This window comes from Leuciscus leuciscus (genome assembly GCF_965113295.1).
Source record: "Leuciscus leuciscus genome assembly, chromosome: 10".
Taxonomy (NCBI): domain Eukaryota; kingdom Metazoa; phylum Chordata; class Actinopteri; order Cypriniformes; family Leuciscidae; genus Leuciscus; species Leuciscus leuciscus.
The window spans coordinates 16,084,652-16,108,367 of NC_138734.1; the positions used below are offsets into that span (position 1 = coordinate 16,084,652).

Genomic DNA, 23,716 nt, shown 5'->3' on the forward strand with positions numbered 1-23,716 from the left:
ATCAAATAAATGCAGCCTTGGTGAGCAGAAGATACTTCTTTTAAAAACATAAATAATCTTACCGATCTAAAACTTTTGACCAGTAGTGTATTTTATATATATATATATATATATATATATATATATATATATATATATATATATATAGTTATACTACAGTCTGTGTAAATGAACATGATCCCAATGCCAAACAATGTGTCATTCATTATAATTCATGCTCTTCCATGTTCAAACTCAACCTCACAAACCCTTTTCCTGCTACAGTCTTGCTGGGGTGTCTCGCAGTACCACCGTGGTGGTGGCTTACCTCATGACTGTCACCAGCTACAGCTGGGAAGAGTGTCTTACTGCAGTGAAGGCTGTGCGCTCCTTTGTGGGCCCAAACTATGGCTTCCAGCAGCAGCTGCAGGAGTTCCAGATGAAACATGTGTCAGAGGTACATTCAGCATTTCATAGACAGATTCTGTCTGGACACAGCTTCCAATCAGAGTTTGATATTTTGAACTGCCAAACATAGGAGTAAAGATATAAATATAATATGTATTTTTTCATGTCAGTCTACACCAGTGTTTCTCAAGCGGTCACAATACCATTTTTAGTGGGTTGAGGTGTGTGTAGTCAAAGAAACAACAACACACAACTTAATTCTAATTGTTTTTTTTCCTGATGCAAGAATTTATTTTGAAAGACGTGCATGAAAGCTGTTGTTTCTTCTGTCAGACGCAATTAAAGTAAAAAAGTGGCTGAGATTTTTTTTTTTTTTGTTACTTAAAGGGGTGGTTGAATATGATTTCACTTTTCTAACTTTAATTAGTGTGTAATGTTGCTGTTTGAGCATAAACAACATCTGCAAAGCTACAACACTCAAAGTTCAAAGCAAAGGGAGATATTTTCTTTTAAAGAAATAGCTTTTTAAGGACTACAACAAACGGCTGGTAAGGACTACACGACATTCCTCCCAGGTTAGTGACATCACTAACCCTAAAATTTACATAAACCTGCCTCCGGGAACACAATTTATAGATTATCAAGAGAGAATATGCTAATCAATGACTAGAAGATAACTACACATAAGCTGCATAAATTCACCAACTAACCATTCAGAAATGTGTTGTCTACATGTTGTCACTTCTTCTTGAGTCTTTCCATCATTGTCTGACACGGGTTTGAACATAAAAGGCTAAAGGTTTTTGAAATTTTCAGTGCATGTCTGTGTGAGGTAAAAGGACACAACCTCTTGAAGCTCCATCCTCTGTGCCGGGAGCAGCAGCTCATTTGCATTTAAAGGAACAGACACAAAAAATGGTGCGTTTTTGCTCACCCTCAAAAAGTGACAACTTTAACATGCTGTATAAAAATATCTGTGGGGTATTTTGAGCTAAAATTTCACATACACACTCTGGGGACATCAACGACTTATTTTACATCTTGTGAAAAGGGCATTATACCACCCCTTTAAAAGTAAGTTACATATATAAAAAAAAAAGTCTCTCAGCTAAATGAACCAAAACAAACTCTCCTGTCCTGTCAGATGTTATACTGTGGTCGCAACGTGCACTTTTCAGTTGCATGCACGAATGTGGAGGCGTGCTCACTGTATATCGCTTCATTATATATAAAGAGCAAATTAATTTACAAGCATGCAACATTGTAACTAATAAGTCATGAAATTAAAAGTACCAATTAATTACATAACTGTTAAGATGTGTATTAGCTGGGAAGGATTTGCATGCAGATATTATTCTATTCTATTCATCAGGATCAGTGTACATATGTTTTATTGACAGGATGTGTTAGTATTGTGCATTTATTATGCTAAGCGTAGTTTCCATAATCTTAACCCAAAATACCTCTTAAAGGGATGGTTTGGAGTAATTTCAACCTAGGGTCCTTTGCACCATGACCTCAAGCCAAACACCCTCCCAGAAGCTTTTTTTCCTTTTTTTCCTTGGTCGAACATTATTAAAGTTAGAGCTATCTCGTGCGGGTCCTCCATCTGGTCTAGATACGACCCGGATACGGGTGACTACATCATGCGTTGTGGTCGTGTCCAGGCGCAGGTCCTCCATCTGGTCTGGATACGACCTGGATCCAGCTGATTAAAGTATACCTCGGAATAAGCAGAAAGACTAACATTAGTGTAGATGCCATTCTTCTTATGATGTAACGAGTACATCGGGTTTTATAGGAAGTGTTCCCAGTTCCGGCTGACCTAATTTATGCAGCCTAATAATCATTTAACTGATTTGAATAATAGGAATGTATAATTTTCTATGTGTATGCCGGGTTAAAAAGATGTGTTTTTAGTCTAGATTCAAACTGACAGTGTGTCTGCTTCCCGGACAATGTTAGGAAGACTGTTCCAGAGTTTAGGTGCTAAATAGGAAAAGGATCTACCGCCAGCAGTCGATCTTGATATTCTAGGTATTATCAAATGGCCAGAGTTTTGAGATCGCAATAGACATGAAGGATTATAATGCGTTAAGAGCTCGCTCAAGTACTGGGGACCTAAACCATTTAGTACTTTGTAAGTAATCAGCAATACTTTAAAATGTATACAATGTTTAATAGGGAGCCAATACAGTGTTGACAGAACCGGGCTAATATGGTCATACTTCCTGGTTCTAGTAAGAACTCTAGCTGCTGCGTTGTGGACCAGCTGTAGTTTGTTTATTATGCGTGCAGGGCAACCACCCATAAGAGCATTCCAATAATCTATCCTTGAGGTCATGAACGCATTAACTAACTGTTCCACATTTTTCATTGAAAGCATATGCCGTAATTTAGATATATTTATAAGATGGAAGAATGCGGTTTTACAGATGCTAGAAACGTTACTTTCAAATGAAAGATTGGGATCAAAAGCCGCGTTTCCACCGAAATTACCCGGAACAATTTGTACCAGGAACTTTTTTCCCAGGAACTTTTTTAGCCCCAGACCGGTTGCTTTCTGCGTTTACACCGCGGTGTAAAGTACCGGGAAGGTAAACTGCGCGCAACTGCTCCTCCCAGTCTGCGACGGACAGTAATCAGTTGCGCCACATTTATAATAAGTATGGAAGAGATTCAAACTGTGCTGCAGTTATGTATTGGTTTACTTACGAGGTAATTAACAAAACAAAATAGACGAGCACTGATACTAAAGCGTGTTCAGAAAGCTCGTATGCGTATAAAATTAGACAACGTATGTTATCAGTTATTGTGAGATGCCTGGGACGAACGCGCAAAAAAAGTATTTCGCCAATACGCTTTAAAAAAAGCCTGAACCCCGTCTATCAATCATAAATAGTGACAGTCTTGTAAATAGTTGTTTGGTACTAACCTCAAAGTGCTATTTCAATCCTGTTATAGTAAATTTGTAATATGGTTTGGAGTGCCTTGCAATAGATGACAATGTGTAAACATAATGAGTTAATAATAAAAGCTGTGGCAGAAAAGAGACAAGCACTGATAAAGCGTGTTCAGTAAGCTCGTAATGCTAACGTTAGATATAAAATTTGTATGTTATCAGCTATTGCGGACATTGACCGTGAGATGGCTGGGACGAACGCGCAGAAAGTTTCCTCTTCCACAAATACCCTTAATAAAGCCTGAAACTCGTCGCCAGTCCACCAGTTTTTTTTAATTAAATTCCATATTTGCAGACAGACAACTCTTACTGCATGAAGCCACGACACGAACCGCAATAGATTTTTTAAAAAGGGATGTTAAAAATAAATAAAATGCTGCGTGGAATCATCCAACCAAAATTCGGCGTGAACACAACCAATCAGCTTGTGCAGCGCACAAGTCCCACCCCTGAAAGTTCCTGAACTTTGAAAAAGTACTACCTCATGAGCAGGGACTATCGGAGGGGGAAATATTTACCCGGAACTTCATTTAGACCCTGGTTCCTGCGGTGTAAACACATCGAGTACCAGCCCAAAGTTCCTAGTTCCTGGGGAAAGTTCCTGCAGTGGAAACGCGTCTAAAGAGCACACCCAGGTTCCTAACCGATGACGAAGACTTGAGCAGCCATAAATTGTTAGACAGTATTCTAGGTTATTACGTGCTGAGGTTTTTGGTCCAATCATTAGAAACTCTGTTTTTTTTTTTTTTCAGAATTAAGTTATAGGAAATTACTAGTCATCCAAATTTTTATATCAGCTATGCATTCCGTTAATTTCTTGAATTGGCAAGTTTTGTCGGGGCGCGAAGAGATATAGAGCTGAGTATCATCGGCATAACAGTGAAAACTAATGCCATGCTTCCTAATGATATCTCCCAAGGCTAGCATGTACAGAGTGAACAGCAACGGTCTTAGTACTGAGCATTGTGGTACTCTATACTGTTCACTATAACTTTTGATCGATAAGATATTTCTTCATTTACTGCTACAAACTGATAACGGTCAGATAAGTATGATTTAAACCATGTTAATGCAATTCCACTAATGCCAGCATCATTTTCGAGTCTTTTTACAAGAATGTTGTGGTCAATGGTATCAAATGCAGCACTAAGATCAAGTAACACTAATAGAGAGATACAACCACGATCGGATGATAAGAGCAAATCATTTGTAACTCTAACGAGAACTGTATCAGTACAATGGTACGGTCTAAATCCTGACTGAAAATCCTCGCAGATACCATTTCTTTCTAAAAAGGAACATAGTTGTGAGGATACTGCTTTTTCTAGTATCTTTGGCAAAAAGGGTAGATTTGAGATTGGCCTGTAATTGACTAATTCTCTAGGATCAAGTTGCGTTTTTTTAATAAGAGGTTTAATAAAAGCCTGCTTAAAAGCTTTTGGTACATATCCTAGTGGCAAAGATGAATTAATGATATTAAGAAGAGTATCTATGACCTCTAGAAGCATTACTTTCAGTAGCTTAGTCGGTTTAGGGTCTAAAATACATGTTGTTGATTTAGATTATTTAACGAGTTTAGACAATTCTTCCTTTCCTATTGCAACAAATGAATGTAATTTTTCCTCAGGGAGACTACAATGCACTGCCTGATGTGATACTGTAGTAGATGGTTGCATCATAGTTATAATTTTCTCTCTAATATTATCAATCTTGTAAGTAAAGAAGTTCATAAAGTCATTACTGCTATGCTCTTTGGAAACTTCAGAAGTAGAAGCTTTATTTCTTGTTAATTTAGCCACTGCGTCAAATAAATACCTAGGGTTGTGTTTGTTTTCTTCTAAGAGTTGACAAATAAGCAGATCTAGCAGTTTTTAAGGCTTTTCTGTACGCAATCGTGCTCTCTCTCCACGAAATTCGAAAAACGTCTAGTTTTATTTGAAGAGTTCAGATGCAAAAGCCTCTAAGTGCCATCTGAAATTTTCTTCTAGAATGATCATTTTTATCAAGCTTGTATATTTAAGTTCAGTAATTTCACTTAAATGACAATTAATAGGTAATTTTCATTGGCATTTAAGTGAAAATACTGAACTTAAATATACAAGCTTGATAAAAATTATCATTCTAGAAGAAAATTTCAGATGGCACTTAGAGGCTTTTGCATCTGAACTCTTCATTTCTTCTTCCAGTTGCGCTCCATTTTTCTGGCTACTCTCTTAAGGGCTCGAGTGTGCTCGTTGTACCACGGTGTTGGACTATTTTCTTTAATCTTCTTTAAGCGCAAAGGAGCAACTGTGTCTAAAGTGCTGGCTAGTCAAAAGTTTCTGCCGCAATACCGAGTACTTCTAAGCTATCTGGGGTGCTGAGGAGATGAAACTGATCAGGAATATTATTAATAAAGCAATCTTTAGTGGCAGAAGTGATTCTAACATATTTGTAACACAGAGTCGGCTTTGCAACCTTGGCTAAATGGAGTATACACAAGACTAGATAATGATCTGAGATGTCATCACTCTGTTGCAGAATTTGAACGGCATTAAGATTGATCTCATGGGACAATATTAGATCTAAAGTATGATTAGGACAATGAGTGGGTCCTGATACGTGTTGTTTAACTCCAATAGAGTTCAGAATGTCTCTAATGCCAATCCCAATGCATCTTTTTCGTTATCTATATGTATATTAAAATCACCAACAATTAGGACTTTATCTGCAGCCAGTACTAACTCCGATAAAAAATCAGCAAATTCTTTGATAAAGTCTATGTGGTGCCCTGGTGGCCTGTATACAGTAGCTAGCACAAATGTCAAGCGCGATTTATCGTTTTCACTAGATAGTGTTACATTAAGCACCAACACTTTAAAATAATTATATTTGAAACTAGACTTCTCAGTAATTCTGAAGATATTACTATAGATTACAGCAACACCACCCCCTTTTCCTTTCAGACGTGGCTCGTTTTTATAACAGTAATCTTGGGGGGTGGACTCATTTAAAGTAATGTAATTGTCTGGTTTTAGCCAGGTTTCTGTCAGATACAACATGTCTAGTTTATAATCTGTAGTTATATTATTAACAATAAGTGCTTTTGAAGTAAGGGATCGAATATTCGGCAACCCAAGCTTTATCATTTGTTCATCTCTATAATATATATTTTTTATTTGTTGAACATCGATTACATTTTTACCCTAATTCGGGGAACAGACACAGTCTTTATATGATGATATCTAGGTGAAAGAGTCTCTATGTGATGGGATTTATCTGACCTCAGTGACGTGAGACAGCTAACAGACGGTCGGTTTGGCCAGTCTGTCTGCTTCCTGACCTGAGCCCCAATTCGTCATGTTTGAGCTCTAAGACTATGTGCCATATTACTAGAGAGAAGAGCGGCACTTTCCCAGGAGGGATGAATTCAGCAGGATTCACAGTGGGTGTTTCACTGAGTGGGGAGAATCTATTTGTTATTGTAATCGGATTACAACCAGTAACCATGTTACTGCACGGGCTCTACAGCCAGAACCGAACAATGTGCAGAGTTCACTAAGCTAGTCGCATCCAAAGCGGTATCTAAAGCCCTTGCATTCTTACTATCCTCGATTAAAGTTTGGGTGTCTCTAGTTCTGATATCTTCTCCGTCAGCCTGACTATCTCCCTGCATTAATCACGTGTAGTCCTCACTGCTGACAGAGAAGGCTATACTATGTGACACGAAGTGCAAGTGACAATAACAGGAGAAGACATTACTCACCGTGTTTGTTGACTGATCCTACTCACCACAGTTGTTTGATGGACTTGTAAAAGGCGTGAGCGCGCACTAGACGGCAAGCACGGATAGCAGGTTAACAGGCTAGCGAGATACTAGTGTGTTGTGCTAACGATAACGATTTAGATAAAAGCTAGCGATGTCAGATTAATGTGATAGGCAATATTAGACAATATCTAATATATGTTGATGAGTAAGTTATATTTTGCAATATAAACAACAAGGAATGACAGACAGGACAGGATTCAGAATCAGTGACAGGATTGTGTCGAGAGTTGAGACACAGATCTGGGGAACTCAAAAAAAAAAAAAAAAGTGTAGGTTCACAGAAGCATGTAGCCTCCATAATCCTAAATGGAAGAAGTCTGGAACAACCAGGAATCTTTCTAAAGCTGGCCTCCTGGTGCAATTGATGGAGAAGGGACTTGGTAAGAGTGGTGACCAAGAAGTTGATTGTCACTGTTGTTGAGCTCCCTGATCATAAATGGAGATGGGAGAAACTTACAAAAGGAAACATCATTGCAACACTTCACTGATCTGGGCTTTATGGCACAGTGGCCAGACTCAAGCCTCTCCTCAGTGAAGACACATTAAAATCGTCTTGGAATTTGAAGAAGAAAACAAACAAACACCTAAATGACTCTCAGACTGTGAGAATCAAGATTTTATAGTCTGATGAACCTCAGTTCCAAGCATCATGTTTGGAGGAAACCAGGCACCACTCATCATCTGCACAATACCATCCCAATGGTAAAGCATGGTGGTGGCAGCATCATGCTGTGGTGATGTTTTTCAGCAACAGGGACTCATCAGGGTAGAAGGAAAGCTCAACACAGCAAAATATGGAGATATCCTTAAAGAAAACCTGGTCCAGAGAATTCAAAACCTCGGATTGGGCAGAATATTCACCCTCCAACAGGACAGGACCCTAAGCACACAGCTAAGACAATGCAAGAGTGGGTTTTTGACAACTCTGTGAATGTCCTTGAGTCCTTATTTATAAAGTGGCTAATAAATCTAACATTTTTCTACATTCACAGGAAATGGTTTAGATGTACTTCTGCATTGAAAAATAAGATGGATAATTTTATAGAGTAAAAAAGGTATTGTTCTGATCCTCTTTAGTCAATTACATTGTAAATGGATTGGCAGTTTAAAGGTTTTATGTATTAATATGATGTATTATTTCTAACACTAAATGGAACTGTGTGGCTCACACAATGGCATGAGTTTGGGGCTGGACTATCTGTTTGTCTGAAACAAATATGTTAGCATTTTTATTTATACTTATAGCTAGAATCAACCATTTGATGATGTAATTGAGTACACAAATGTCCTGGTATCACAAGAGAGCCAGAACACTTTGTGAAGCCGTGAGGCGACAAGGCTCGGCCGAACGGAGAACATGATATCGGAAACGAACCTGAGGTACTTCTTTTCTTTGTTTTTTGTTTTTGTTGATGAAGAATATGTGAAAGTAAGTGTCTTTCATATCTATGGTAACACACCTCAGACTTGATTTGATTAGACACAGTACCCCCTCCTTTGGAACTATGAAGTACCGGCTGTAGAAACCAAAGTCTCTGTCGGGCAGAGGAACATGTTCTATGGTCTCTTTTGCTAAAAGAGACTGCACTTCCAACTCTGTTGGGCCTGCTTGGAACTGACCAATGTAGACAGTACTCTGTCCAGACTGAATTCTGTACCCTTTCTCTATAATTTGCAGGACCCATGGAGACACATTCGGCAGAAGAAGCCACGCTACCGATAGTCTGAAAAGGGGTATCAGTCTCTCAAGACTGACCTCTGGTGTAGGCTGAGTAATATGCCTGGTGCCTTGAAATTGCTTGCTGGCAGGGGATGACTTCTCCAATACCCTCCTCGGAGGTAGAAAGCATCCCAGTTCTGCAACATTCTCAGGTGAGGACTGGGCAAGAAGCTTGCTGGAAACCGCAAGGAGCTGACTGATTTCCCAAGGGCACTGCGAAGATACACGATCTTACGTTGTAGATACAGTGGTGTTGGTCACTTCTCCTCGGAGGGGCCAGTCCTCAAAGTCCTGAGCCCTATAGCATCAGGACTTTTTGCCTGAAGCCTTCCTCAAGAGGATGACAGCCCTCAGATCCATCCTCCCCTGGAAAGGCTTAGGCTGTGAGTGCATCCTCAACCCTCAGTCTCTCTTCAGCACAATGGTAAACACAAACATTTCAACAACAGAAACTCTATTAAATGTTAAAAAGAAATTACAGCATTAAACACTAACGGGTCTTTCTCTTCACTAAAAAATAAATATAATAACATTTAACATCAGCATTTATTCTCCTTTTCCAGTCCTAAAGCATGCTTTGAACTAGAAATCCACTGCCCAATTTTCAAAGTTGTCAAGACAATTTCATTAAGTTACTACAACTTGGTTAACTGAACTTACTTAAGCTGGACTATGACACTATTTTCTTCTAGATCTGCTGTACAGCCGAAACAAACTGTTATCACTGTAAAGCAGCCAAGACTGATCACACCGGTGTGATCGTACGTGCAAAAGGGTTAACTGAACTTACTTAAGCTGGACTATGACACTATTTTCTTCTAGATCTGCTGTACAGCCGAAACAAACCGTTATCACTGTGGAAACAATCTGTATTGTAAATTGTAGAAACAATCTGTATTGTAAAAAGCACAACATACATAAAGGTGACTTGACTTGACTTTAACATAATTAATTAATTAACATGGAAATTGATTTTAAATTACACACAATATTAAGTTAATATAATGATCAACATTATTATGTCAACAGATCTCAACAAAATAATGTTTGAAACTTACAAGTTTTAATTAAATCAATAAATGATCATTTTTAACTTGAACCCATGCATTTATTTAAGTTGTGGTAACAGGTCCCCTGATTTTTTTTTTTTTAGAGTATATTTGAGTGAAGTAAACAAGTTAATAATAATAATAATAAAATCTGATCAAGCTCCATAACACAGTTACCAATATAGCAACTGATGTGGTAACACTTAGATTTGGTATACATATTCACTATCAAATAGTTGCTTATTAGAATGCATATTACTAGCATATTGGCTGGTTATTAGTACTTATTAATGCACATATTCATGCCTTATTCTGCATGACCATATTCTAGATCATTTAACCATACCTCAGCCCCACAGTGAAAAATTAAACCATACCGTACCGGCTAGGCCGGATTAACACAAAATGTAATGGTTCATCAACGGTTTGGAGAACAACATACTCCTGTAAGTCTCTTCAGCCACCTTTATTCAAAACCTCATATTCATGTAAAAAAACTGAAACAGCACTGAAGGGGTTTGGTTGGTCCCTGAAGATTTTGCTGTTCACTGTAGGTACTGTCTCCATGTCTGTGAAGGGATACAGTACTTCTGTATAAAAGGATATGCATGGATTAATCATTCAGAATAAGAGCAGTAACAAGCATTAAGAAACAAATATGGTAAATTTCATAACAAGTGTAAATATGCATTAAGGCATATTCCCGCACATTATCTAGAGTAGTATTACACTGTAGAAAATGGTTTGTTGACACAACTTGACTTGGTCAAGTTATGTTGTTGCATTGACTCAGTTAAGTTTAGCTAACCTTAGGTGTTAAGTTCTCTCAACTTATATGTAGTTGTTGAAATAACTTGCAGTAATTTGAGCCAACGTACTGTATCAATTAATGAGCATTAAGAACTTTTAGTTAAGTCAACTGAAAAACAAATTGGTTGAACTTCATTTTTCATGTTTTCACAACCATGAACCAAGTCTAATTGACATAAAATAGTATTTTTTCCTCAACATCATAACTTAACTATTTGAGTTTACCGGACTTAATTTCTTTGACATTGCATTGCTTTCTGGATATCTGTCTGGAACCAGATGTTTTATGAAATCAACACAACTGAAACACAACAAAATTTAAACTCTTAGCATTTATTTTTTAAACAGATATATTGCATCCAAAAACACAGACACAAAGAATTCTCTTGCAAAGATATAAAAACACTACTCAAGAAAAAACTTGTTTTCTTTACTTGCATTGTCTGCGTGGTTGTCTCGGAGCACATGGCTTTGTTTTGACAGTTCGCCGTGTGCTCCGCTGTCTTTGTGTTGATTTGTTTCTCCACCCTCTCGTTCGCCACTGCTCCTTCCCCACACGCAGAGGTGTAGTGGTAAAAAAAGAGGTGGGTAAACTATAAATTCTGGTGCACCACGACGTGGTCACCCGGTAAGGTGGGCCACTGCCTACAAAATATGTGTATCCTGATGACATCGCTATAGGCTATCATTTGATGGTACTACCAAGGGTATCACTGGTTGTTCCCTCATCGTAGGTCACACAATCACTATTCAATTCATACATTAATCTAAGTTCTTGTTAAAGAGACTCAAGAAGGAATACTTTGGTTGAAATCTATAAAGTTTACTAAATGACAAAACAGAGAGAACAAAAATATTTAAGAGCGGTAGAGAAGGAGGCTTATATCCAGGGCTTCCAATGCAATGCACTTGTACATAATGATTAGCGATTTGGGATTATTTTCATAGTCGATTAATCTGTTATATATTTTCTCGATTAATCGATTAGTTGTTTGGTCTATAATATGTCAGAAAAATGTGGATCAGTGTTTCCCAAAAGCCCAGGATGACGTCCTCAAATGTCTCGTTTTGTCCACTACTCAAAGATATTCAGTTTATTGTCACAGAGGAGAGAAGACACTAGAACATATTCACATTTAACAAGCTGGAATCAAATAATTTTTTACTTTTGTCTTAAAAAATGACTCAAACCGACTAATCGATTATCAAAATAGTTGTCGATTACAGTTTTTTTCCAATCGACAGCTTTACAAACTAATGATATCGCACTGATGTCATAGCTGACGCGAATCAGGAAGAGGAGAGTCATCGCTAGCTCTGTTAGCTGTTTGAGCTCTTCAGATCGCATAAATCAGTGTAAAATGAATAGAAATGTTATTCTGTATGACGTTTGAAATATTTTACAAACGTCATAATTAATCATTATTTCTCCAAATGTGCGCACCAGTGGACTAATATCCCTGGCGGATCGTGGATATTGTATGTATACGAACACAAATAAACCGGAGATGAGATGAATGGCTGCTGTATGAGTGATGATTTCTATTCAAAATAACGAACGTTATTTTTATTATTAAAGGAACGAACGTTTACCGTACCCCCGAAACCGCGAACGGCTTGAGCAATAACATTAACTAGCTTGCTGACTAGCAAAGGGAGCTTGTTGTCACAAACTTTCAGTGGTTTAAATGCCAGAGAATGCATATAATTACATCCAGTTATTTATCTGATAATGTATCCTGAATTTTACTTGTAACATTGGCTAATGGCAAAAGGTAGAGGTGACTTGTTGAATCAGTGGCATGAATCTACCATGAACCAAATTAACCTCAAAAACATGAAGTTTAGTACTGTTTTCCGAGCTCACTCACTTTGGGCTTGTAGCCGAGGCCGTTTGCTGGCATCAGGAGGAGGGCTGCTGTCTTGACGGCGCTTAAAAAATTGCCGGATATCCATTTTTACAATTCATTCATCATTACATGAGACATGTAGGCTAGTTTGGGCTAGTGACTGATGAATCTTGATGCAGTCTGCTGCTTCATGCTGGCAACACCGCAAGAGATTGGTCAAGTATGAAAGACTTCATCTTAGGTTTAACAACCTATGAAACTAATAATGAACAATATGAAACTAAAATGACATAAGCTTAATTTAAAATGGCTTAGGAACTATAGGCTATTTAGAGGTGGATAAACGCACTTTGGAGGTTGGTAAATACTATTTCCGAATTTTGGGAGGTGCGCATACGGCGTTTACGTGCGTTTAGCCTCCACTACATCCCTGCCCGCTCGTGTAATTAATTACCACCCCCTCATTCTTCATCACTGCTCACCCCCTCACCTGTTAGTGATTACCTTCCTTATTCTTTTCCCTATTTATTCTCTTTGTGTTGTCTGTCTTGTGCCAGATCATTGAGTTCGCTTCCCGCTACGCTTCGACCCAGCCAGTTGATATTCTGCAAACGTGTCTTGTCCAGTCCTGTTTTGAGACTCCAGTGCCGTTTATTTTTCCCTGTTTGTTTTTCTTTTGTGCATTCTCTCTCGTTCTCTCCGGGCCTTCTTTCTGCTGCCGGCTGGATTGCTGCTCTCGCATCCCGTCTTCCCGCTCCAGTTGTTTACCCTCATCAGCGTGCGATTTCTCCGCTGCCCCTCCCCTCTGCCTGGCGCCCTGCTGTTTTCCTGTTGCGTGAGCTTTGCGCTCTGTTTTGCCTTGTAAGGAATCGGACTTCCAGCGTTCTGTTTTTGTTTTCCTTTTGCTTTCTGCTGGATTGATTGTCTGTTTAGTTTTGCTTTTTGTTTTTCTATCTCTTTTTTTGGCCTGTTATCCAGTACGTTGGGAGAGATCCATCACATTTTACACAATCAGTAGGATTCCAATCACCACACCCTTGATCACATCCTCGTCACGGTCACGGGCTTTATAGAAAGTAAACAAAACAAGGTACTATTACTTAAAAGCAATTATACAAATACAGTCCCCAGACCCCTGCAAATTAAGAGATCTAATGTTTAATTTTCCCTTGTTTTGCCTCGCATGTACCATGGCAGGCCCAGCAATGCTCCTGTCCTCATCTTTTGGTTTGTTGTCTGTAAAATATAGGATGGTTAAAGTACCAGCTTTAGTCATTCAATCCTTTGTTTTTCTTTCTTCATTTATTCTTTCTCCCCCTATCTCTTTGATGTTTTTTGGAAAAAATAAAAACACAAAAACATTCATTTCAAATTTGCACATTTACATATGTATACTTTTGTTGTAAATAAATCACCAGTGACGTGGTGCAACAACAGTTGTTTGTTACCTTTTTGTTCAGCACCAAAATAAGATTTAATAGTGGATGTAACACGCTCATGGCACTTAAATCAGGGGTGTCTAATCCTGCTCCTGGAGGGCCAATAATATATTGCAGTGTTTAACTCCAATCTGGTTCAACACACCTGCCTGGAAGTTTGTAGTGATCCTGAACACTTTTATTAGCTGATTTAGGTGTGTTTAATTGGGGTTGTTGCCTTAAATTCATTGGGGTTTTAACAACACTTTAAAGGATTTAAAAGGATAGGTTACCAAAGATGATAATTGTAATTTACTCATCAACATGCCACTCCAAACACATGCAAACATATTAATATCTTCATTCCATACAATGAAAATGAACATTGGCTAGGCTGTTAAGCTCTATAAAGGACAAGTCAACACTATACAAAATGTAGTAAAAGTAGTGGATGAGTCGTTTTGCCTATTTTAAAAGTTTTTGGAAGACAACTTTGTGTAATGAACTGATCATATCAATTTTGATGTTACTACGTAATAATACAACAACATCAAATCTCATTAGTTCTTGTGTCTTGACATTTGATCAATAGACTTGCAAGAACCAATGAGGTTTGATATTTATGTAGTAGCTAATACTATCAAACATTATTGTAAACAAAGACTGACATTTTTATGTTTTCATCATACAAAGAGATTGTATGATTTAAGAAGACTTGGAATATGACATACAAATCGTATAGGTTACCTTTTAGACACTTACTCTGAAGTCATTGTATGAAAAGATGTCACCAACACTAGTTTTATGATCCATAGAAGAAAAAAAAGAATGGACAAACATGAAAGTGAGTAAATGATCACAGAATTGTCATTTCGGGGAGAGAAAGACTGCTTTAAAATAAATTAAAAATAAAATAAATTGACTCACATCCTTATCAAGGCTCTCCAGTATTGAAGTCATTTCTGGAATGTCCTCATAATGCTTTGACCTGAACAACTGTATCAGCTTTGAGAGATGACCATCTAGGCCTTCAAAAAAGTACTTGCTCAGGTCCTTTGACACAAGCCTGATGAATTATTTGCTGATCTATAAAAACATAAATACATTTACAAATTTAACAAAGATGCCAGGGTCTCAGTGACAGTCTTTAACAGTACTAAATTAAAATATCATGCAAGAAGTTAAAACATTTTCATTTCACTTAACATGACAGAACTGGTCATATAATCACACAACTTTCATAGCCCAAGATTTTCTGATAAATTCAAAGCACACAGAAACAACACAATTTACCTGTCTCTCTGTGAAAAGTGCTGGCCATCGGACTTTCATTTGTGACACTGGTGGCTCCTCCTCAACAACTTCTTGTCTTCTCAAAGAATATGTCTTCACAAAGGTGATCTCTGGAGTCCTCTTGCTCATCTCCACAGCTATTTGCTCTCTTTCCTTATCTAGACTTTCCCGGTCTTTGCCCTGAGGTAGATCTGAAAGAAAATGTGTTTCACACCGTCTAGGTTTCTTAACTTTGTTTTGCTTTCCTCTTGTCTCCCCAAGACCTCTCCTTTCAGAATTCACTTTCAGTTTCTGACAACCAGCATCTCTCAGCTTTTGTCTGTAGTTGTCCATCTTAAACTTCAAACTCATTTTCCACCCATACCATCCAGATGTGGAGCTTGGCTCTTTGAGACATGGGTGTTTTTCAATTAAGGCAGCTGCTACACTGTCAATCTCTTCATTCCCAGGATAGGCTTTGTATGAGTATAAATCTTCTGCAAGTTTCTCAAGAATTTCAATCTTCATGTCTCTGGGAATAGACAGAAGTGTTTCATCCTTTCGAAATGCATCATTACCTTGTCTTAGCCTCAGCTCCACATCATTATGTAAAAACAGGGATGGGAAAGGCGGTTGGCCATGGCTGCGAACGGGCGGCAGATGACTCTGAATGGATACTGGGTGAAGAAGTTGATGGAGATGACGATTTACTTAAAATTGCAGTGTCTAAACTGGAATCTGACAATGTATATGGAAAGGGGGTCAAAAGGACCTTCAGTGTCACAGTGTCTGTGGGCAGATCAGCTACATGTGTAAGGTTACAGAAATCATGGAAGTCTTCATCTTCATATTTAAGGTCAAAAGGGTCTTTCAGCTGGAGCTTGCTTTTAAGTTCAAGCTTGAGGCCATCAACAGAATCTGGAACAGGATCAAGTCTAACTTTTTGAATGTTCTGTGGGGAGATGATCACGCGAAACAGCATTTTGTTATAGGAATAGAAAATTCCAGGATTTCTCTTCAATTGGGGAAAGAGTAAAGATGTTTTTACATTGATCAATGATTATATCCTTTAACCCTCTGGGGTCTGAGGTGTTTTCTGGGCCCTGGAGGTGTTCTGACATGCTCTGACATTTGTGCTTATTTCTGTTACTTGTGACATTTTCATGGCTAAAGTCTGATTACACTGTATTCAGCACAAACTCTGTTACAAAAAGATGTAAGCAGCATGTATATAAAAGTTTGTAGTTTTGAGATAATGACGTTTATGCGTGGTTTGTGAAAAAACAAAAAAACATTGTCACTGAAATAAGGTCATGAAACCCATACTGATTATTTCTTCACAAGGCTTTTGAAAATTGTATCACGTAGCCTAGAATATTCACTTCAAAACTATGTGAAAATCATCCTGCGTACTCATTCAGATAAAACAATATATTGATTTAAAATTTGTAAGACATGTTTTGTGTAAGAAAGCTGCATGCAAGGAGGCGTGAATCATCATGAATATTGATGTGTTTCACACCTGAGAATGACAAAGACCCATAATGGCCCTATCAGGTGGGGCTGTGAGAGAACTATAAACGAAGAATGAGTAGAGATTTAAAAAATAATGGCTTTTTGGTTGTTTGGATTTATTTACAACACAACATAATCCAAAGATACACAACAAAGGACAAAAAAGCACAGTATTGAACACACTGATCTAAAGACTTGAACAGTCACATACATTCCTGAAACATAGTAAATACCTATCATTTCCAAGGTGTTTGATTTTTCATTTTACCATGGTCATGTACAGAGACTCATGTGAATGTTGAAGTCAGCAGGGCTCTTCAGTGGCATCTGTATAAAAAATATAAAAAAATAAATACAAAACTGTGAACATGCTGATATCAAGAGAAACTATAGGGCTGCACGATTTGGGGAATACATTTGATATTTTTCTGGTTAAAACTGTGATTTAAAAATTATAATATATAACTATGTTGACTTAACTATGTTGGTACTATACCTTCAAACAGGTCATGCATAAAATATGGAGGAAACCCTTGAACTGTCTGGAAGTTTCTCAAGAACACAGTCTCTCTTTACTCCATTCAGGGAAACCAGTGAATTCCTCTTCAATTCCTCAAGGGTCTGTTTGTGAGTTTCAGTCGTCCTGAGTGGAAACACCCCCTCTCTGACTTCATGCAAGTCAAAATCCTTGCGACTAGCTAGTCAAAATCTGCAGAATTTATCAACATTAAAACTTTCTTGGAAGCCAGCTAGCGAGTGGGCCCCCAAGTTGTCCGCTGACACATACAACACGGAACCCTTGACACTTGTTCCCAATTTTTTAACATATAATCCTTCCTCTTCAAGGACTTGAATGTCCCTAATCAGTAGTTGAAAAATGGCATCATAGCCATAATTCTTTACATCACTGCTATTACACAGACAAGCCAGATAAATTGATTGTACCGAAGACCTATACTGTTCTGGCAAGTTTGATATTAAACAATACACTGCACAGACCTTATGCTTTTTTTTTTTTTTTTTTTTTCAGTGGGTTACATACCTCATAGTCATCTATATATATATATATCCCAAGTGCAATGCTTAAACTATCTGAGGAGAGCAAAGGATTCCCTTTGCAGTATAGTCTATCTATGTATGTTTTAATCTGACCGGACTGGTCAGCAGTTTCCGGCAGGATCAAAACTTTCAAAATTGGAATATAAACAAACTTTCTTTGGGAGGACTATTCTAAAAAAAAAATATTCAACTGGCTCAATTACTTTGAAGTTGTCCTTGTAATAAGTGGTTATTTTGTATTCGGTTGCAAAAGGGCCACTCTTTGAAAGGGATTTGGGGATTTGTTTTTTCGGCTATCTCAGCTAAGGCAGTAGTCACTTCATTGGTTAATACACAATTGTGCTTAATCAATACATTTTCAATTATTCTTGGAGTGAACTCTTGCACAATTGAATAAACACTGCAAAGCTCATTTACAATTTCCTGTGTGGTGGCCTTTGAGACATGTAGAGTTGTTTGCATGCGAAGTAACAGTGATGCTACTTTGTGTTTAATCAAATCATATAGGTCTTCAACATCTATGTCACTATCTACTGTTGAGCAATCTGGGCTGAATGAATGAGTTTCAGAGTCTGCACTTTCAGGGTTTGAATCACCAGGAATGCAAGTTTGATACAAGTCTGTTAGAAAATCTTTAAAAGTGCTGTGGCGATGATTCCTGCTTTTATGAGCATGGAAAGAGCTGTACACGCTGGTCCGGAAACTACAGTCTTGAAAGGGGCACCTCACTGGCTCTTTCTTTTTAATGTGTGTGGTAAGATGTGCAAAATACTGTGAAACACTGCAAGCCTCTGAAAAATTACACAGTTCACATTTGATGTTGCTTTAAGCAATTTTGAGGAGGCTTAAACACAAGGACTATGGTCGCAAGTTAAATTCTTCTTCAGAGACAGTTCACTTCTAAATGTGCATACACAATCTTTATAGATGCATGGGTGTGGACAATAGCCGCGTTTCCATTACCCTTCAAATTGCGCAAATTGAAATTGCGAATTGAAAATACGGCCAATGGAAACATGTCAATTTCGCCAAAACTCCCATTTATCGCCAAAAGTTTTTACGCTCGCATGGGGTGCTTTTTCAGGGAATTCGAAAAAGAAATATTTCGCAAAACTACAATAGAAACAGTTTTTGCGCATTTACAGGTCACCTAATGTAGATGACGCGGTATGTTTGGACAGAATACAAGACAGAGTTCTTTATTAAATTCATAAAAGACAGAAGAATTACAGGAACACTGGATTCTAAACCTAAAATAAATGCCACAATCAAGACCTTGAAGCAGAAATGAGTGAGAAACACCCAGAAACACCTCATATGTGCTGCTCTCAAGTATAAGGCTAGGGTCTTTACTTGCCATTAATGGTTGGATAACACGCATATGTCTCCTTTGATTAATAATAATGGCCAGTGTGGTGGCTGAGATACATAAACCTACCAATGTCCATTGCTATGATTTTTGGAATGACTTATAGCGAGAGGAAAAAAATTAGTTTTAGTCGCATAACATTGGTTAATGGAAACGCAGTCATTTCGCAATAGTTTTTTGTCGACATTTAGAAAAAAAAACGCAAAATCGTTTTGCGCAAATCTTTAATGGAAACGCGCCTAGTGACTTGCCTGATGCCAGTGTTTCAGCTTGTAGTGTGTGATTAGGGCATGCTGGTTTGAAAATCTACAAATCTTGCAAAACCACCTCTGGATATGGAGTTGTCCTTCCACTCTGCTTGCACTGTACTGATCCTGCAAATAAAAAACAAAAAAGTCAAAATCCAGCCGAGTACACATACACGTTACATACAGAAATATCCACTGAAAATCTTACTTCCCAGATTCAATGAGGAAAAAAATACCAACACTTTTTATTTCTATGGCTGGGTGATGCATTGTACTGATGATGTTGCTGGCAATATAAAATTGTGCAATGCTGTAAATATAGCTTTTATTATGTGAAAATGTTTTCTACAAATAACGTAATTCTGAATTTCATGATTCTTCAGGGTTTCACAGTCAACACAAATTACATAAAAGTTTAATCATGTGATTATTACATTACATTAGTACAAGATCAGCGCCCAAGTTAGCTGTACAGAATTCGCCGTTTGCACGTGCTCAAAAACATTCAAAGAATAACAACTGAGCGTTTAAGAAACATAAGTCAATCAAGCCTTTTTCCTAATATAACAACAAATTAGAACTAAATGTTGTTGCAACCTAGCCTGGGTTTCCCCATGCAGCCTTGAGCGCAGCGCGGTTTTATTCACGCTGCTAGTCAGCATGGATTCCATGGACCAGATTTTCGCCTCAGCTAGGGAACCAATCACAGAACGGGGAGGGAGCAGCAAGACGATGACGACATCTATGCGACACACCGAAGCAGTTTGTTTATATCTATGGATCCAACATAACAGACGTAAAAATATATGCATATTTTTAGGGACACATCTACAAAAATATGCCTGTATTTCAAGTTGATAAAATAATTTAAAATCCACATCAGTTTATTTGTGCCGACGCGCCACGCCCTCCCAGGATCTATAACGTTACCTAGGCTACTTTCACTTTTAAAAATTCATCATAACCGCGCGCGCGATCTGCTTGCAGTCGTCGAGACGGATGCTGAGGAGTTGAAGAAAAGAATAGCTAGTGGAGATTGTAAAGTTCAGTGTGTGGGAGAAATTTGGAGTTATCTGAAGAAAATATTGTGAAAGGCTTTGCTGCAAACATTTTCGTGTTGGATAGCCGCAAATGTGGAACTTCATCCCTGAGGAAGCACGCAGAAACTGTGGTAACAAAGCAGTTCTATCGAACGGTATTTTTCATATTTAACACTGTTAAGTATGTGTGGTGTGCAGGGCGTGTTTGAACCCAAAATGGTCAGATGTAGGCTAGACGAAATTGCGTGGCATATAGTGTTGTAGCCGTGACTGTTCGATTGGTAAAATGTTATAAGGCTACTCAGTTTTGTGGTAACGTTAGCCATGTTCTTCATGTATCGGCCTTTTGACAGCTTCAGCTGAAGTTGTCCTTGTGTTAATTGTCGTGTAATAACTTCTGTATGACCTGGCAATAAACAATTTTGTAAGTGTGTCTATAATGTGATAGTCTAAATTGATTTTATTTCGGGTGCGGGTCGGGTGTCGGTTCTATTTTAAGCGGGTCGGGTGCAGATTTTAATTAGTGCTGCTGTCGGGAAACGGGTCGGGTGCAGTTTTAAGCACTGCTAAAGCACGGATTTACAAAATCGGACCCGTGCAGGACTCTGGTGTAACGTTACACATAAATCTCTGACCCATCGTCGTCTTCTTCGTTGAATATCTGTCGCTCTACATACGTCATCTGGTATAATTGAAACGATTGGCTATGAGCTACGTACAGGCGCATTTGATAGACATTTGTAGCGCCCAATAAACGGCTCTGGGCATTCGTAAACCACGCCTCAAATACGAGAAAATGAACATGTGGTTCCCAGACCACGTCTCAAAGAGAAAGTGGTCTGATGTTAGCCAGGCTAGTTGCAACCATGTATAAATAAAAATGCTTTTTTGTCATATTAAACACAAATATGGACTGGTGGCATTGCTTCAAACATTACTTTTCATTCAGTGTTTCTATGATAAAAACGAACGATAATGAAATCCGATTAAGAACACGCTAAAAAAGTCACTTATATGTTATTATATGTTACAATAATCAAAGACGACTTCTCTTTCTGCTGCTCACATCTCGACAGCAGCTTGGTGTCTAACGTTACTGTCAAAGCTAGCAAAAATTTGCCTGGCAGTGCGTGTGGCTCCTGATTACTAATCAAGTTGTCTTAGTTTGCAAAATGTGACTGCCTGAAATCAAAACGCGGATGATGAGCGCTAACGAAAAAGAAAGCACAAATCAGGGTATAATCATTTCATTATTTGCAGTCCATAAAGTCCATCTGTAATCGTTACGCGGGCTCCTTCATCTTTTCTTGCATCAGCAACTTCTCATGCAGAAAACGGCGAATGGCACATCTGCCTCAAATTCGTTAAAATAGTACGTCATCATGACTTAGAGATTTAAAGTTGTCAATTTCCCTTCAAGTTGAGGTTGTTATAACTCATAGTTGACAGGACATAATTTTACTTGTCCACCTGACTAAAACTCTAATTTTTTACAGTGTAGTAAGTTACTATGAATAACAAGGACAGTATAGATTAGGTAGGGTGTGCATGTCACATTTCTTGATGGGGAACATTATGTTAAAAGCAAAACACTGCTACTGTCGTAGATATCAACGTTTTAAGTTTTATCTTCAGTTCTAGTTTTCCAGGACTAGACGCATCACTTCCAGTTAGCTGAAAAATACTGCATTGATCAATGCTAAAAGTTTGCTTTTTGCTAAAAGTTCTGCCAACAGATAACTGCATTGTTCATCTTTTCCGATTTGTTTTCTTTTTGTCACACAAATGCCAAAACCATTCGTGGTTTTGGAGGTAGGTCTGTCTGCATTGGTTTTCTGAGTATTCTTGTTGTTCTGTGAAGGTGTGAATGGGGTTTTCCTGTTGCAGTTGGCTCCAGTGTGTGTTGATGAGCTGATGTGTGATCTTAAAGTGACTGTACAATTTACTTGAACAATTAGTTCAACTTCACATTGGAGGATGAAGGGGTAAATGAGTGTGTAACAAATTAGCTCAAAGAGGAAATATTAATAATTAATCATAACTTGTTTGGATCAGTTAATCTTATCAACTTTGTAGCTAAATTAATATTACAATCAATTAATCAGTTCGTCCTGAGAACCCTTTCATTAATTCTAAGAAAAGGGTATTTTTCATGGCCACAGAAAAATAATTCTTTCTTAGCATGCACAGCACTTAGAGCGTGTAACAAGACCAGAAATCGTTTAATTGACTTTGCTGCAAGCAGAGAATCAGAACCAAATTTTTAACCAAAGTTTTATTAACTAAATCACAAACACAACTAATCTAAACAAATACATACACACAATCACACATACATGGGTAAAATGGTAAGTGACAGAATGAAACCAGAAACGGAAACAGGGAATGAAGCTATGGAAAAGATTAATTTAACCATGAAAATAACCATGAGCTTATTATTTTCAAAGCCTTGTAGAAGGATTCACAGCTTATTATTAAACCTTTGTTAAGTCAATTAATTGTACGATACTTGCATTGCCATCGCAGTTGAAGCAGTTTCGTAAAGTTCCTGATTTGATGGTTCCGATGGCGTTGCAATAGATTTTTTTCTGCGTTGAATGAAGAAGATATGATGAACTTGCACGGTTAGTTCGACTGTTGCAAGTTGCACATGGCTTAATGTGTTGGGCCTGCCGGCCCGCGACTGCGTTGGCGGACCGGGTTTCCGGTCCTACACATGCACAGCAACCAGCAGAAGCAGGAAGGAAGAGAGGAGGAACTTGTGTGGAGGCCTTTAACCTCTGAGAATGGCCTCCTCCTAGGGGTCAGTAAGCCAATCGTACTTAAGCTTTCGGAGGGTAAGTCTTACGGCTCTTTGTGTTCTAGCAGGGCATTTTGCAAATGTAACTGGATTGGGTGCTGGTAAAGAAACTATTAAAGATTCTTGTAATACTAATATGTTGCATAGGTATCAACATATAATATACACAATACAACGGTCATCAAAATACAAATTCGTAGATACCCAGAATGATTTATACGCTATCTTAATTAATAAAATAATAACACATTCATTACAGGATTGATACATAGGCAAACGCACTATAAAAGAATGTGTGACCACATTGGACCACATGTGACACATCAGTAAATAAATTCAGTAAATAAAATTCCACTCAAACTACAAATCATTACAGAGAAAAGTTATGGTCCATAAACGCGAACCTGAA

The 23,716-nt window shown here is 38.0% G+C and overlaps 2 protein-coding genes across 2 annotated transcripts in view; one reads left to right on the forward strand and one right to left on the reverse strand.

The window, feature by feature from the left end:
- The window catches only part of emc8 (ER membrane protein complex subunit 8), a 417,930-nt gene that overhangs the window by 70,653 nt on the left and 323,561 nt on the right, over positions 1–23,716 (reverse strand). The window lies entirely within an intron of this gene.
- The window catches only part of dusp22a (dual specificity phosphatase 22a), a 103,038-nt gene that overhangs the window by 46,380 nt on the left and 32,942 nt on the right, over positions 1–23,716 (forward strand). The window contains exon 6 of the mRNA XM_082183117.1: positions 265–436. Within this exon, the coding sequence (XP_082039243.1) occupies positions 265–436 (172 nt within the window). The remainder of the gene's footprint in view (positions 1–264; positions 437–23,716) is intronic.